Here is a 14365-nt window from a genome sequence, read left to right as displayed (position 1 = left end):
ACATTTGATGCCTCTTGTACTGTCTAATAAGTAGAATGAATTTTGAAAAGTATTTGCATTTGTATAAAAATAAACTACAGATGGTGAAATCTGAAACAAAAACAAAAGCTCTCCTCAGTCTGTCACCTTAACTCTAATTTTCCACAGATGCTGCCGGACCTGCTGTTTCCAGGATTTTCTGTGTTTGTCTTGCATTTATGTAGTGTCCTGTTACTTTACTCAGCAGTACCTTGTGCACAATAAATTATTTGATTATTAGTTAGCCGATGGTATGTTAATCAAGGAATCATGATCCCAGGACAAGGAAATAACTTCAAATAATGTTTTTAACATTCTTAGAAACTCCTGGGTGAAAGAACAGCATACCAGTTTAACATTTAAAATACAGCACCTCTGTCAAAAGAAGGGTCTCGACCCGAAACGTCACCCATTCCCTCTCTCCTAGATGCTGCCTGACCTGCTGAGTTACTCCAGCATTTTGTGACACCTCTGTCAATAGAACATTTCCTCCATGTTGGATTGTGATGTTCACTTCGAATATGTTATTAATTCTTGGAATAGGACTGAATATTCAAAGAGCAGTAGGTTTAGAATTTTATGTGGTTATTACAGCTTTGATTATCTGTTTTAGTTCATACTCATTATCTTAAAAGAAATTGGAAAGAGGAACTGCCCTGTGAGAATAGATTTGTCTTTATTCATTTAATTCCACATCTAAACACGCAATTCGGTCTGTTCTCAGCCTCTTGTGTCTTTCCTTGACCTACTGTTTCTGGCTTTGCTATTCCTGGCTCTGCCTCCGAGCACATCAACCATTTCCTGGAGTCTGAGCCTATGAGCAAAAGTTTACTCATTCCCTTTGAACTGAGTCGAGTGGAGAAGCCATCTGATCAGGAGACTTTGAGACTGCTAAGAGCCATACTGACCCCGGCTGTGGGTATTAAAGAACTATCATCAACTCTCTCACACTTCTTCCAGAAGTAAAACTGTGCACGTTTATGGTGAGTTATTTAATGTATTACTTAAAGGGTGTTTCTTTGATTTCCATGGTGTTGGAAGGAATGGAACTTAAATCTTATTAACAATATATGCTCCAGCTGTTCGGGATTGTGTCCCAGATGTTGGCCGTGGGTCGAGTTAAAATATTTTCTGTGGATATACTGAAGTTAGACGGCGTTCGGAGAAGAGATTTAACTATTGCATATATGGACTCCCATTGCAGAGCACTATTTTAGTTTGTAATAAACAGTTGAGAATATGGAAAGAGTTTAATACATGGGTTCTTGTTTCACTTAATAGTAAAAGGGTTGGGAGTTCGTGTCATGAAGAATATTTTAATGGCTACATTAATTTCTAAGGCAGAAAAAATGTTGATGGATGATTTGCACATTGTTGGAATGATTTATTTGGGTGTGTTATATCCCTCTACATGTGTTTACAAAGGGGTGATTAAAATGGTTGTCTAACTTATAAACTTCACTTTGGCAGTTGAATGTTTTAGGTTTGTTTTGTGGAAAAGGTTTGAGTTTATATTCGCAGAATTGAGATTGCTTTGGTCAAAACATTTCATAAACAGTACTGAGAAATAAGAAGAGGCATTCAGAGATGAGCCTGCATTTCTTTTAATTCAGGAGCCTCGGCTTTGCAGTTAGACAGTGCTTTCAAGTCATTTAATAGAGGGCTCATAACCTGCAACTGACTCCCGGTTCAGATTCCTGCCGTGCTCCCTGGTCAAGCGATAGCAGCTTGTTTCAATACCCAAACTGTTAATTGTTTGATCGGCATCCCATGAGATAAAACAAAGATCGTTACCAGATTCAGCAGACAGTTCATTAAATCACGTGATGGGCGTTAACTGTCTCCTAGTTTTCACGCTTCCGAACCCCAGCTGCCCCTTCATCACCTCACCCTTCACCTTTGCTGAAAGTGGAAGTCAATATATTTAGAAATTTGAATGTTGCCTTAAGTGCGCACTAGAATGGCACAGATGCAGGGTGTCAATGACTGTCTGTACACTGGCCAGCTACGTGGTACTTGGTGTACTTCAACCGGGTTTTGCACAGTTGCTCGGCCAGATATGTGCTACCTGCTCCTTTTCCAAAGCTGAGCTACGAAAGTAAATGGCCACAGGACCGTTGGTGAGGGACGAGGCTGGGCATTGGGTGGCCTGGGACCAGTGAAGGATGGTTGGAGGTTGAGACAATGTTGTCAACAGCAGGACCTCAGAACAGGGGAGTCTGAAGAAGGGTTCTGTCTCAAAATGTCCCGTATTCTTTTTTCATCCGGAGATGCTGCCTGATCTGCTGAGTTACCTGTGTCTATCATCAGGACAGGTAGTTCATTTGGTTGGGGTGCTTGGGCAGAGGGAAGGTGACTGACATTGTCAAACTGTTGGGCTGAAAAGGATTGGCAAATTGGCGTTGTAAGGTGAGGGAATTCACACTGGCAGCATTGTGGCAATAAATTGGGACCAGCAACATTGGGTTGCGATAAGATCGAATTAGAATTGGTAGCATTCAGGGATTTGGCTCCAGCAACACAGAGAGGAGTGCAGGGCTTGGCATTGATTTGGGTCAGGCAGCATTGAGGGTAGATGAATTACAGAGAGGCAGGAACAGGGATTGGGATTCACATCATTAGAAGGAAAGATTGCAAATGGCAGCATCACACTCCATACCAAATTGGATAGGTATATGGATGGGAGGGGATTGGATGGGTTATGGTCTGAGAGCAGGTAAATGAGTCTAGGTCAGAGAAAGTGGTCGGCGTGGACTGGTAGGGCCGAACGGGCCTGTTTCCGTGCTGTAATTGTTATATGGTTGTTATATTATATGGTTATATACCACACCACACTGACAACCCCTCATCAAATTCCCCTGTGTCCCAAAATTTGGTGAAAACGGGCAAGTGAAGATGCATATTTGTGGAACATATTTTAAAATGATCTAAAAGAGAGGCAATATCACACAGCACAGACGTTATTCTAGCACTTGGGTCATACAAGGCTTAATCAAAGAACTATCCACCAGGAATGTCACATTTTCCCATTATATTACACTTCTTTTGTCTACTTTCCTTTTGAATGTAACCATTGAATCTGCTTCACTAACCTTTCAGGCAGTGCATGGCAGATCATAACAACTTGACAGATTTAAAAGATTTCATCTCATCATCCATTTGCTTCTTTTGTGGGTTTCTTAAATGGTGTTCTCTGTTACTGACCCTCCTGCCCGAGAAATCTCTTTTTTGTTGCTTTTACAAAATTCGGAATAATTCTAAACATCTTTACCAAATTTTCCCTTGACCTGCTTGGAGTAATCTGTTAAGTAGGACAATCCCACCCTCACATAATGAAAGACTGTCAAAGATAGACACAAAATGCTGGAGTAACTCAGCGGGACAGGCAGCATCTCTGGAGAGAAGGAATGGGCGGCGTCTCGGATCGAGACCCTTCTTCAGACTGATGTCAGGGGAGTGGGTGGTACAGAGATAAAATGTAGACGGAGACCTTAAGTCTGGTGGGAGAACTGGGAAGGGGGAGGGGATGGAGAGAGAGGGAAAGCATGGGCTACTTGAAGTTAGAGAAGTCAATGTTCATACCTCTGGGGTGCAAGCTGTTATACTCACAGTGGTGAAAGAGGCAAATAGCTTGCATGCCTTCATAGGTTGAGGCATAGAATGGAAAAGTAGGGTTGTTAACTTACAACTTTAAAAAAACCTTTGGTTTGATCAAACCTGGAACATTGGGTGTATTTCTGGTTGCCACACAATAGGAAGTGGTTGTGCTGGAGGAGATTCATCAATTCATGCCTGAATTGAGCAGTTCAGTTATCGGGGGGAGACTGGATAAACCATGCTTGTTTTCCCTGGAGCGGAGGCTGGGGGCTGATCTGAATTAGGTATTTTTAAATTATAAGGGGTATCGATAAGTAAATAGAATCATTTCGCATAGTAGAGATATCAAAAACAGGAGGCATAAGATAAAAGGATGGAATTTTAAAGGAATGTGAAGAGAACGTTTTCTTAATGCAGTGATTAATATCTGAAACTCATTGCCAGAGGAGGTGATGGAGTTAGATACAGTCACTAACTTTAAGAGGCATTAAGACAGGTACTTAAATAGGGAAGGCATACAAAGATATGGACCTACAGGAGGCAAATGGGATTAGTGTGTATGGGGATAAAGGTCAGCATGGACAAGGTGGGACGAAGGACATGTTTCTATACAACTCGATTTATTCACAAAATGCTGGAGTAACTCAGCAGGTCAGGCAGCATCTCGGGAGAGCAGGAATGGGTGATGTTTCGGGTCGAGACCCTTCTTCAGTCTGAAGAAGGGTCTCGACCCGAAACGTCACCCATTCCTGCTCTCCCGAGATGCTGCCTGACCTGCTGAGTTACTCCAGCATTTTGTGAATAAATCGATTTGTAACAGCATCTGCAGTTATTTTCTTATACTTTCTATACAACTCTATGACCATAACATTGCACTGTACCCTTTCTCAGGTGTTGAATTCTTTTCTGGAGCATGTGCACTTTGCCAAGGCCTAACTGTAGTTCCTTTTATCTCTACAGGGTCAGACGTCCTCCACAAGCCTCGGCATGACTCCTCTGGTCTTGTCCTTTCTGTTCTGCTTGCTGTCATGTGCATCACCCAACGATGCAGAACATGTACTGAATGGATTTTGTGCTGGTCAGCCGGGAATTCCCGGGACTCCAGGACGGAATGGGCACCCAGGCGTGGCGGGTCGGGATGGGCGAAGTGGGAGGGATGGAATGCCTGGAATGCCTGGAATGCCAGGAGGGAAAGGTGAAGCAGGTAAGCATCAGTAACATTCCTGGTCGTAATGTAAACGTAAGATGCAAAATTAGCAAACAATACCTTCAATGAGGTGAAGAAGCAATTCTAGAACAACAAGGTTCAGAGTAGTTGAATTCTTTGGATGAAGATTGTACTCACGGTTGTCATAGAACTCTAGAGCACAAGAACAGGCTCTTCAGTCCACACTGTCTCTGTTGAACATGGTACCAAGAGCATCTCGTATGCACCTGCACATAGTCCATATCCATTTGCATATCCAATCAACTCTTAAACATAGAAACATAGAAAATAGGTGCAGGAGGAGGCCATTTAGCCCATCAAGCCATTCATTGTGATCATGGCTGATCATCCACAATTACTAACCTGTGCCTGCCTTCTCCCCATATCCCCTGATTCCCCCAGCCCCCTAGAGCTCTATCTAACTCTCTTTTGAATTCATCCAGTGAATTGGCATCCACTGCCTTCTGTGGCAGAGAATTACAACTTTCTGGGTGAAAAAGTTCCTTCTCACCTCAGTTTTAAATGGCCTCCCCTTTATTCTTAGACTGTGGCCCCTGGTTCTAGACTCCCCAAACATTGGGAACACTTTTCCTGCATCTAGTTTGTCCAGTCCTTTTATAATTTTATACGTCTCTATAAGATTCCCTCTCATCCTTCTAAACTCCAGTGACTACAAGCCCAGTGTTTCCAATGTTTCCTCATATGACAGTCCCGCCGACCCAGGGATTAACCTCATGAACCTACGCTGCACTGCCTCAATAGCAAGGACGTCCTTCCTCAAATTAGGAGACCAAAACTGCACACAATACTCCAGATGTGGTCTCACCAGGGCCCTATACAACTGCAGAAGGACCTCTTTGCTCCTATACTCAAATCCTCTTGTTATGAAGGCCAACATGCCATTAGCTTTCTTCACTGCCTGCTGTACCTGCACGCTTACTTTCAGTGACTGGTGTACAAGGACACCTAGGTTTCATTGCACTTCCCCTTTACCTAACCTGACACAATTGAGATAATAAATGCCACTATCATAAATGTTTCAACCACATAGCTGCGTGTTCATGGCCTTCACCACCATCTGTGTGTAAAAAATCAAAAAGAAAGTTGCCCCACACACCTACTTTAAATGTTTCCCCTCTTATCTTAAAGCTATGCCCTCTCATATTTCATTTTTCCATCCTGGGATAAAAGTGCTCGTTCTGAATTTCAATCAACCAGTCTTTGCCCACGTCGGATGTAGACATGCCCAATAACAATATCTCCCAGCATACCCTCCCAAGCACTTGCCTAATAATGTTGTAGTTTGCCTTACTCCAATTTAGTACTTTCATGCAAGGTTCAGCCTTCTCCCTATTCAAAACAATCTCAAAACCTATCGAGTTGTGATTATTTTCCTCAAACTGCTCTTCTACTGAAACACCAGTCACCTGGTGAGACTCATTTCCCAACACTAGGTCCAGTATGTTCCCTTCCCAGGTCTGACATGTTTCCTATGACGTGCCAGATGCCACTGTCTGCATGCCAGTGCTCATTCTCCAGGGCATTCCAGTGAGGTAGCCTGGCATTCACAGACAGTGGCATCAGCTTAAGAGCAGCAAATGAGCCAAAATTAACAAACGTTGAAAAATGAAGATAGTTTTGTGCTTTGAGTGATGAGCTTGGCTCTTCACCTGTCATCATCAGAGTCCCTCAACAACTGAATAATGGAAAATGATGAACATTTGAAAATCAAGAACTGGGAGACTGGTTCAGCCTCAGTGAGACTCGGTGGACACTCATTGAGAATAGAATGAACAGGACGGTTCTGGCACAAAGGGCCGAATGGCCTACTCCTGCACCTATTGTCTATTGTCAATTGACTTTGAGTTAGGTCATGGGTGGCAGAAGTGTGGCTAAACACATGGTACAGATAGTACAGTGAGGGGAAACATCCAGGAATAGGCAACACTTCAGATAACAAAGACATAAAGAATATTTTGGTTGCACTAAGCTGAAGCAAAAGTGAAATCAAGTAACGCGATAGGGCTGGGGTATTGGATATATTTAGTAATGACATGGATGTAAGCTTGGGATCAAATACAACACCAGCATTCCTGATATCTGTGGATAGGGATTGATCTAGCAGCAGGGATATAAGGTCATGGTTGCAAGAAATTTCAGGTCTTTCAGTGTAAATTTGAAAATGTCGAGAGTGCACAAGGGTTGGAGAGGTGAGTTGAGGTAGATGTGGATGCCTTCAGCTTACACGGTGAAACACATGTTCTGCTTTTCATCACTGTTGCTGAGGTGCAGCATCAATGAAAGGAGATGTGGAGGGATTTCTTTAGTCAGGGGATGGTAAATCTGTGGAATTCTTTGCCACAGATGGCTGTGGAGGACAAGTCAATGGATATTTTTAAGGCAGAGATAGATAGATTCTTGATTAGAACGGGTGTCAGGGTTATGAGGAGAAGGTAGGAGAATGGGGTTTGGAGGGAGAGATAATCAGCCATGATTGAATGGCAGAGTAGACGATGGCCTGAATAGCCTAATTCTGCTCCTATCGCTTATGACCTCATGACATTATTTGGATGAGAAATATCAAAACTAATCGAGCAAAAGACAGTACAGTGATGAGTCTAGAATAAATCCAGGTGGTGCAGTTCCCTCCATCCAGGAGACAGTGGTGAGGGAAAGGATGGAGCGGTCAGTCATGTCAATGGCAGTAGGTAGGTCAAGGTGTTGACAAGCAGTCTTTGACCCGAAACTCCATTTTTCATATGTCACCTGGCATATTGAGCATTTTTAGCATGATCTGTTTTTGTTTTTAATCAGATTTCCAACATCTGAATCTTTTTTATTTAAATTGTTGAGAGAAAGTTTACTTTTAATCTACTCGTACCATTTTTGTGGCCTTGATGTGAGCCATTCTGTACTGAGGAAACATTTTGTATTGAGGGATTCGATCATGGAAAGCTTTCCTCATAGAATAAAGGCAGAACCACATAATATCCAGAGCAAGCAAGATCATGAGGGACCCCTGCCACCCCAGTAACGGACTGTTCCAGATGCTACGGTCAGGCAAACGCCTCCGCTGTCACGCTGTGAAAACGGAGAGGATGAGACGGAGCTTCTTCCCACAGGCCATCAGGACTGTCAACTTTGATAACCCCAGAGACTAAATTTTTGTCGACACTTTTTGTGCTATGTTTAGTAACTTATTAACTTTATTTATATGCTGTAACTGTAATTCTTTTTGTGCACAACCCGCAGGCATTGCCACTTTCATTTCACTGCACATCGAGTATGTGTATGTGACAAATAAATTTGACTTGACTTGACTTGACATGCACTTGTTTCCTTGGTTCTGATAATCAGTTTGCCACTGCCACTGCTGATAGGACATTCACCATAGTACACCGTAAGGTCATAAGTGATAGGAGCAGAATTAGGTCATTGGGCCCATCAAGTCTACTCCGCCATTCAATCATGGCTGATCTATCTCTCCCTCCTAACCCCATTCTCCTGCCTTCTCTCCATAACCTCTGACACCCGCACTAATCAAAAATCTATCTATCCCTGCCTTAAAAATATCCACTGACTTGGCCTCCACAACCTTCTGTGGCAAAGAATTCCACAAATTCACCACGCTCTGACTAAAGAAATGTCTCCACATTTCCTTTCTAAAAGAACATCCTTTAATTCTGAGGCTATGACCTCTCGTCCTAGACTCTCCCACTAGTGGAAATATTACGTATTGCTTCATAAAAGGTAATGTAATCTGAAGCCATCTGCTAGAGTTGGACATATTTTGCTAAAATATTACAGTGGATTAACAGAGATTGCATTAACTTTATAACATATGTTCAAAGCTTGCTTCTGTAAATAAAACACTGTATTTCTATCCCCTGCATTTCATCAGGGTTTGATTGCTTATTTCTGTTCTTAATTAAATTCAGCTGGAAGTTTAAAACGGCAGGAGTGAGAGGCCAGGCAGAAGTGATTCGCTTTTTATTTTATTTTTGAAAGGAAGTTGTAAAATGCCTCGGGGACTGCTTTGTTTTTACACCGATCCTATCGTTTTTCAAAAGATCCTACACATTTTAGGCGTGGCACGGTAGCACAGCAGTAGAGTTGCAGCCTCACAGCACCAGAGACCCGGGTTTGACCCTGGCTATCCCTGCTGTCTGGAAGGAGACTGCACCTTCTCCCAGTGACCACATGGGTTTTCCCCGGATGCTCCAGTTTCCTCCCACACAGATACAGATACAGATACAGAGCCTTTATTTGTCATTTAGTACCGAGGTACCGAACAAAATTACGTTACCAGCAGTCACACAAAAAAAAGAAACACAAGACACATGACCCCAACACAAACATCCATCACAGTGACTCCAAACACCCCCTCACTGTGATGAAGGCAGCAAAACTTCCGCTCTCTTCCCCACGCCCAAGTCCCCGCGGCCGAGCCGCACCGGGCGCTGAAACTTCCCGCGGCCGAGCCGGGCGATGGAAGGCCCCGCGGCCGTACCGTGTGCAGCTAAGTCCCGCAGCCGAGCCGCGCCGGGCGATGGAAGGCCCCGCGGTGTAAAGTCCCGCACCAGCGATGTAAAGTCCCGCGGCCGAGCCTCACCAGCGATGTTAGGTCCCGCGGCCGAGCCGCGCCGGGCGATGGAAGGCCCCACGGCCGAGCCACGCCGGGCGATGGAAGGCCCCGCGGCCGAGCCGCACCAGTGATGTAAAGTCCCGCGACCGAGCCGCGCCGGGCGATGGAAGGCCCCGCGGCCGAGCCACACCTGGCACCGAACCGTCCCGCGGCCGTACCGGGCGATGGAAGGCCCTGCGGCCGAGCCGCACCGGGCACTGTTAAGTCCAGCGGCCGAGCCGCACCGGGCGATGGAAGGCCCCACGGGCGATGGAAGGCCCCGCGTTTAATTGTTTTTTTTAGCGCAAACGGAGATACAACTCGGAAAGTGTCGCATCTCCGTTGAGGAAGAGATTTTTTAGAAGGTTTCCCCCACCCCCCCACCACCCCCCACATATACACAGCTAAAGATAGGCTATTTCATACATCTAACACTAACAAATAGACAAAGAAAGAAGAAAGACAAACAGACTGCCGGCGAGCGAGCCGCAGCTGCAGGGCAGCGCCGCCACACTCCTAAGACTTGTGGGTTAATTGGCTTCGGTAAAAAATTGTAAATCATCCCTTGTGTGTATGATAATGGTAATGTACGGGGATTATTGGCCGGTGCGGGATTGGTGGGCTGAAAGGACTGTTTCCAAGCTGTATCTCTAAAACTGAAACTAATATTTCACTTGGACGTTGTGATTTGTGTGCAACTTCTTTGATTTACAGAGACAGCCGGAGACTTTAATTATAAGGAAACAGTTTTCTCCTCTCCTTTTTTTTTGGAAGCTTCTGATGTTTGCTGACTTAAGCACCAGGGGCACGAGTTGCTGTCCATACCCTTGTTCTAATGAACACTCCAACAAACTTTGGGCAATGATTGTTACCAGCTTCCCTGCTAATCAAGACTTAGTTAAATTTCTGCCTATCCACTGTGTTTAAAATTTATTCCTAATACAAACTGTTCTAACATGATTACAGACTGAATGCACCAAACAAAATGGTAAAATGTTGCATTGGAAGGGCTTAATTAATTTTACATTTTTTTCTCAGAACCTGATATATAAACATTTGGACTGGCACATGAATAAGAACAAGGTTTTCTGGAACATAACTAGCTAGTCAGTCCACGGTAGCACAGCGGTAGAGTTGCTGCTTTACAGCGAATGCAGCGCCGGAGACTCAGGTTCGATCCTGACTACGGGTGCTGCACTGTAAGGAGTTTGTACGTTCTCCCCGTGACCTGCGTGGGTTTTCTCCGAGATCTTCGGTTTCCTCCCACACTCCAAAGACGTACAGGTATGTAGGTTAATTGGCTGGGTAAATGTTTAAAAAAATTGTCCCTAGTGGGTGTAGGATAGTGTTAATGTACGGGGATCGCTGGGCGGCACGGACTTGGAGGGCCGAAAAGGCCTGTTTCCGGCTGTATATATATGATATGATATGATATGATAATAGCTTGCATTTGTATGCTGGGTGCCCTGAATTATATAAAATGCCCAAAGCCACATAACAGCAGCAGCAGCAGACTGTAAAACCAAATTTGATATTCTCTCACTTTAGAAGTTGGTAAAAAGTGACCAAAAGTCCAATCAATGTTTGATGTTTAAAGAGCATTTTAACAGCGGGGAGCAAGTTGGAGAGTTACAGAAAGAATTCCAAATCTTAGGCCCAGGCAGCTGAAGGCATGATTGCCACTGGTGGGGTGAAGGGAGTGGAGATGCACTGGAGTGAGGGAAATCAGAGCTCTTAAAGGAGTATCGGGATCCCAATACTACCCAGCCCCATTTCTTATAAAGCATCATATCGCATATTTAATTCATCTTTTGTAGTTAAACACAGAGATGCAAAGCTGATTTACAGTTTCTTCTTTATGCTATTTTACTATGAATTGCATCATCCCCACAACTAGTTCCAGGCCACATCTAACAGATCTGGACACCTGAATTACTTTCTACCTGAGCCTGTGACTACTGAAGGCAACTGTATCAATTCTATCGTGACTTAGAACACAATCTATTTAATTCTTGCTCGACACAACCCAATGCTCCGTGAATCGGTAAACTGTGGTCACTGAGCATTTAAAAATAATGTCGTTCTAATCCGAAGTTACGAATGTGGTAGAAGCTGAGTTTCAGGCATAGTCAGTTCAACAAAAAGCAACTGCTCAAGTTACTGGGGGAAACTAATCCAATTAATTCTTAACCTTCAATATTTATCCACTGAGGAAAGAGACAGCAATCTAAATCTTTCACTTAGTTCCTTACATTAAACACCCTTGGTACATCCAATAGATTTAATATTCCCATTATGAATGAAACAAATGATTCATTTGTTCGTGTGGAAATTTTCTGATCTAAGGTCTCTTGAGAAGGTCTCAACGTTGCAGAAAAAGAGCAGGGGTATTACTGCATGGCATCAGAGGTGAAAAACCTTTCAGTAATGAGGACAGATGCAGTTTAATGTGGATAAGTGTGAGGTTATCCACTTTGGTGGTAAGAATAGGAAGGCAGAGTATTATCTGAATGGTGTCAAGTTAGGAACAGGGGACGTGCAACGAGATCTGGGTGTCCTAGTGCATCAGTCACTGAAAGGAAGCATGCAAGTACAGCAGGCAGTGAAGAAAGCCAATGGAATGTTGGCCTTCATACAAGAGGAGTTGAATATAGGAGCAAAGAGGTCCTTCTGCAGTTGTACAGGGCCCTAGTGAGACCGCACCTGGAGTACTGGGTGCAGTTTTGGTCTCCAAATTTGAGGAAGGATATTCTTGCTATTGAGGGCGTGCAGCGTAGGTTTACTAGGTTAATTCCCGGAATGGCGGGACTGTCATATGTTGAAAGACTGGAGCGACTAGGCTTGTATACACTGGAATTTAGAAGGATGAGAGGAGATCTTACCGAAACGTATAAGATTATTAAGGGGTTGGACACGTTAGAGGCAGGAAACATTATCCCAATGTTGGAGGAGTCCAGAACAAGGGGCCACAGTTTAAGAAAAAGGGGTAGGCCATTTAGAACTGAGATGAGGAAAAACTTATTCAGTCAGAAAGTTGTGAATCAGTGGAATTCTCTGCCTCAGAAGGCAGTGGAGGCCAATTCTCTGAATGCATTCAAGAGAGAGCTGGATAGAGCTCTTAAGGATAGCGTAGTAAGGGGGTATGGGGAGAAGGCAGGAACGGGGTTCTGATTGAAAATGATCAGCCATGATCACATTGAATGGCAGTGCTGGCTCGAAAGGCCGAATGGCCTCATCCTGCACCTATTGTCTATTGTCTATTGTCTAAAAGTACTCGGTCTCCCCACTGGTGCACAGTGGCATAGAGTAAGGTAGTGACTATAGGGGATAAAATACGATGATAAAAGTTAGAAAAATGACTAATCAAGAACAATCCCAGAAACATTCAGTTTTGAAAGAGAAATTGATAAATATCTGGAAAGAAGAACTTACAGGGATAGAGGGAATAGGAATGTTCAGAGCTCTTTCAGGGATTTGGCCTAGTCCTGAGACTCAAGTATCCTACAGATGCACCATGGAAAGCCTCCTGTAAGGTTGTTTCACAGCTTGGTTTGGGAATAAATCTGCTCAAGACCGCAAGAAATTACAGAGATAGACACAAAAAGCTGGAGTAACTCAGCAGGACAGACAGCATCTTTAGAGAGAAGGAATGGGTGACGTTTCAGGCCGATACCCTTCCTCAGTCCGTCTGTATGGTATATCTGATCTATTTGGATAGTGTGCAAAACAAATCTTTTCACTGTACATGGGACAACAATGAACCTAAAGCTATGCATCATCTTAATCCAAATGAAGAGGAACATGAACATGTGGATTTAGAGATATGGACTTGGGTAGATAGAACATTGTTGTAACTTTTATCCACAGTTGGCGTTCTCTTCCCTAATGATGGAGACACCAAGGGGTTGAACCGGAGAATTTTATTGTAATATAATCTAATTGATGATTTTGTTTTCCAGGCCCCACTGGGCCAAAGGGGGAGCTGGGAGATGATGGGATGCATGGGATACCTGGGGAGAAAGGAGCGAAGGGAATCAGTACCATCAGCTTCAACTCAGCGTTCAGTGCCAAACGCTCCAAGTCGCACATCTTCCCCCTGACTGACGAGCCGGTCCAGTTCGATGTGGTTCTGCACAATGATCAGCACCACTACAACCCAGCCACCGGGAAGTTTACCTGTGAGATCCCCGGCCTCTACTACTTTGTGGTTCACTCCACTGTTTTCCGAACCAGCCTGCAGTTTGACATCATGAAGAACAACGTGACCGTCTCCTCGTTTTTCCAGTACTTCGGCAATTTTCCGAAGCCTGTCTCACTATCGGGTGGAGCCCTCATCCACCTGAGTCCCGGGGAGCAGGTGTGGGTGCAGGTGGTGGTGGGGGATTACAACGGAATCTACTCCAGCACAAAGACAGACAGCAGTTTCATTGGGTTTCTACTCTATTCTGACTGGAAAAATGCTCATTTAATGTTTTAATTTCCATCACTTCTGCTTACTGTTACACCTTGGATGGATTATACTTTGCATCGAAACTGAATTTTAAACATTATAATTAGATACACTATCATTAGAGATTTACTGTATCTGACCAGAGCGTCAGCATCTGTCCAATTTTGTTAAAATGTACAACAGACTTGATGTCCGTTTATAAAATGAAATGTTTATTCTCAATTACTTCCTTGTCTCAATTTGTTGGTCTTAATGCTATTCTTGGCATAGTTCATCTCCATATCAGTACAAAGATAAGAAGTGGAGAGTCATTGCGAACGGTTAGCACTTCTTCAATGGGGAAGGTAAGCTGGAGCCTACATTGGCCTCATGATGGCGAGTATCGTGGGCAAGAAGAGGTGTTTCAGCACTCCCAATACCACAATCCAGGTTAGATATCCAGTCAGGGAAATGCTCTTTGAGTGGTATA

The 14365-nt window shown here is 43.9% G+C and overlaps 1 protein-coding gene across 1 annotated transcript; it reads left to right on the top strand.

Moving 5' to 3' along the window:
- The first annotated feature begins 872 nt into the window (after nt 1–872).
- c1qtnf5 (C1q and TNF related 5) lies at nt 873–14072 on the top strand. The gene is made up of 3 exons (XM_078426617.1): nt 873–1001; nt 4576–4819; nt 13406–14072. The coding sequence occupies exons 1-3, from the start codon at nt 999–1001 to the stop codon at nt 13921–13923; spliced, it is 765 nt and encodes a 254-aa protein (XP_078282743.1). The 5' UTR covers nt 873–998; the 3' UTR covers nt 13924–14072.
- Nucleotides 14073–14365: the final 293 nt, after the last annotated feature.

Source organism: Rhinoraja longicauda, chromosome 32 (assembly GCF_053455715.1).
Source record: "Rhinoraja longicauda isolate Sanriku21f chromosome 32, sRhiLon1.1, whole genome shotgun sequence".
Taxonomy (NCBI): domain Eukaryota; kingdom Metazoa; phylum Chordata; class Chondrichthyes; order Rajiformes; family Arhynchobatidae; genus Rhinoraja; species Rhinoraja longicauda.
This window is presented reverse-complemented; position numbering and strand designations above follow the sequence as displayed.

What these genes read in the sequence shown, in the direction of transcription:
- c1qtnf5 (XM_078426617.1), top strand. An exon ending in AGGAGGGAAAGGTGAAGCAG is followed by an intron (nt 4,820 to 13,405) that starts GTAAGCATCAGT and finishes TTTGTTTTCCAG; the next exon opens with GCCCCACTGGGCCAAAGGGG.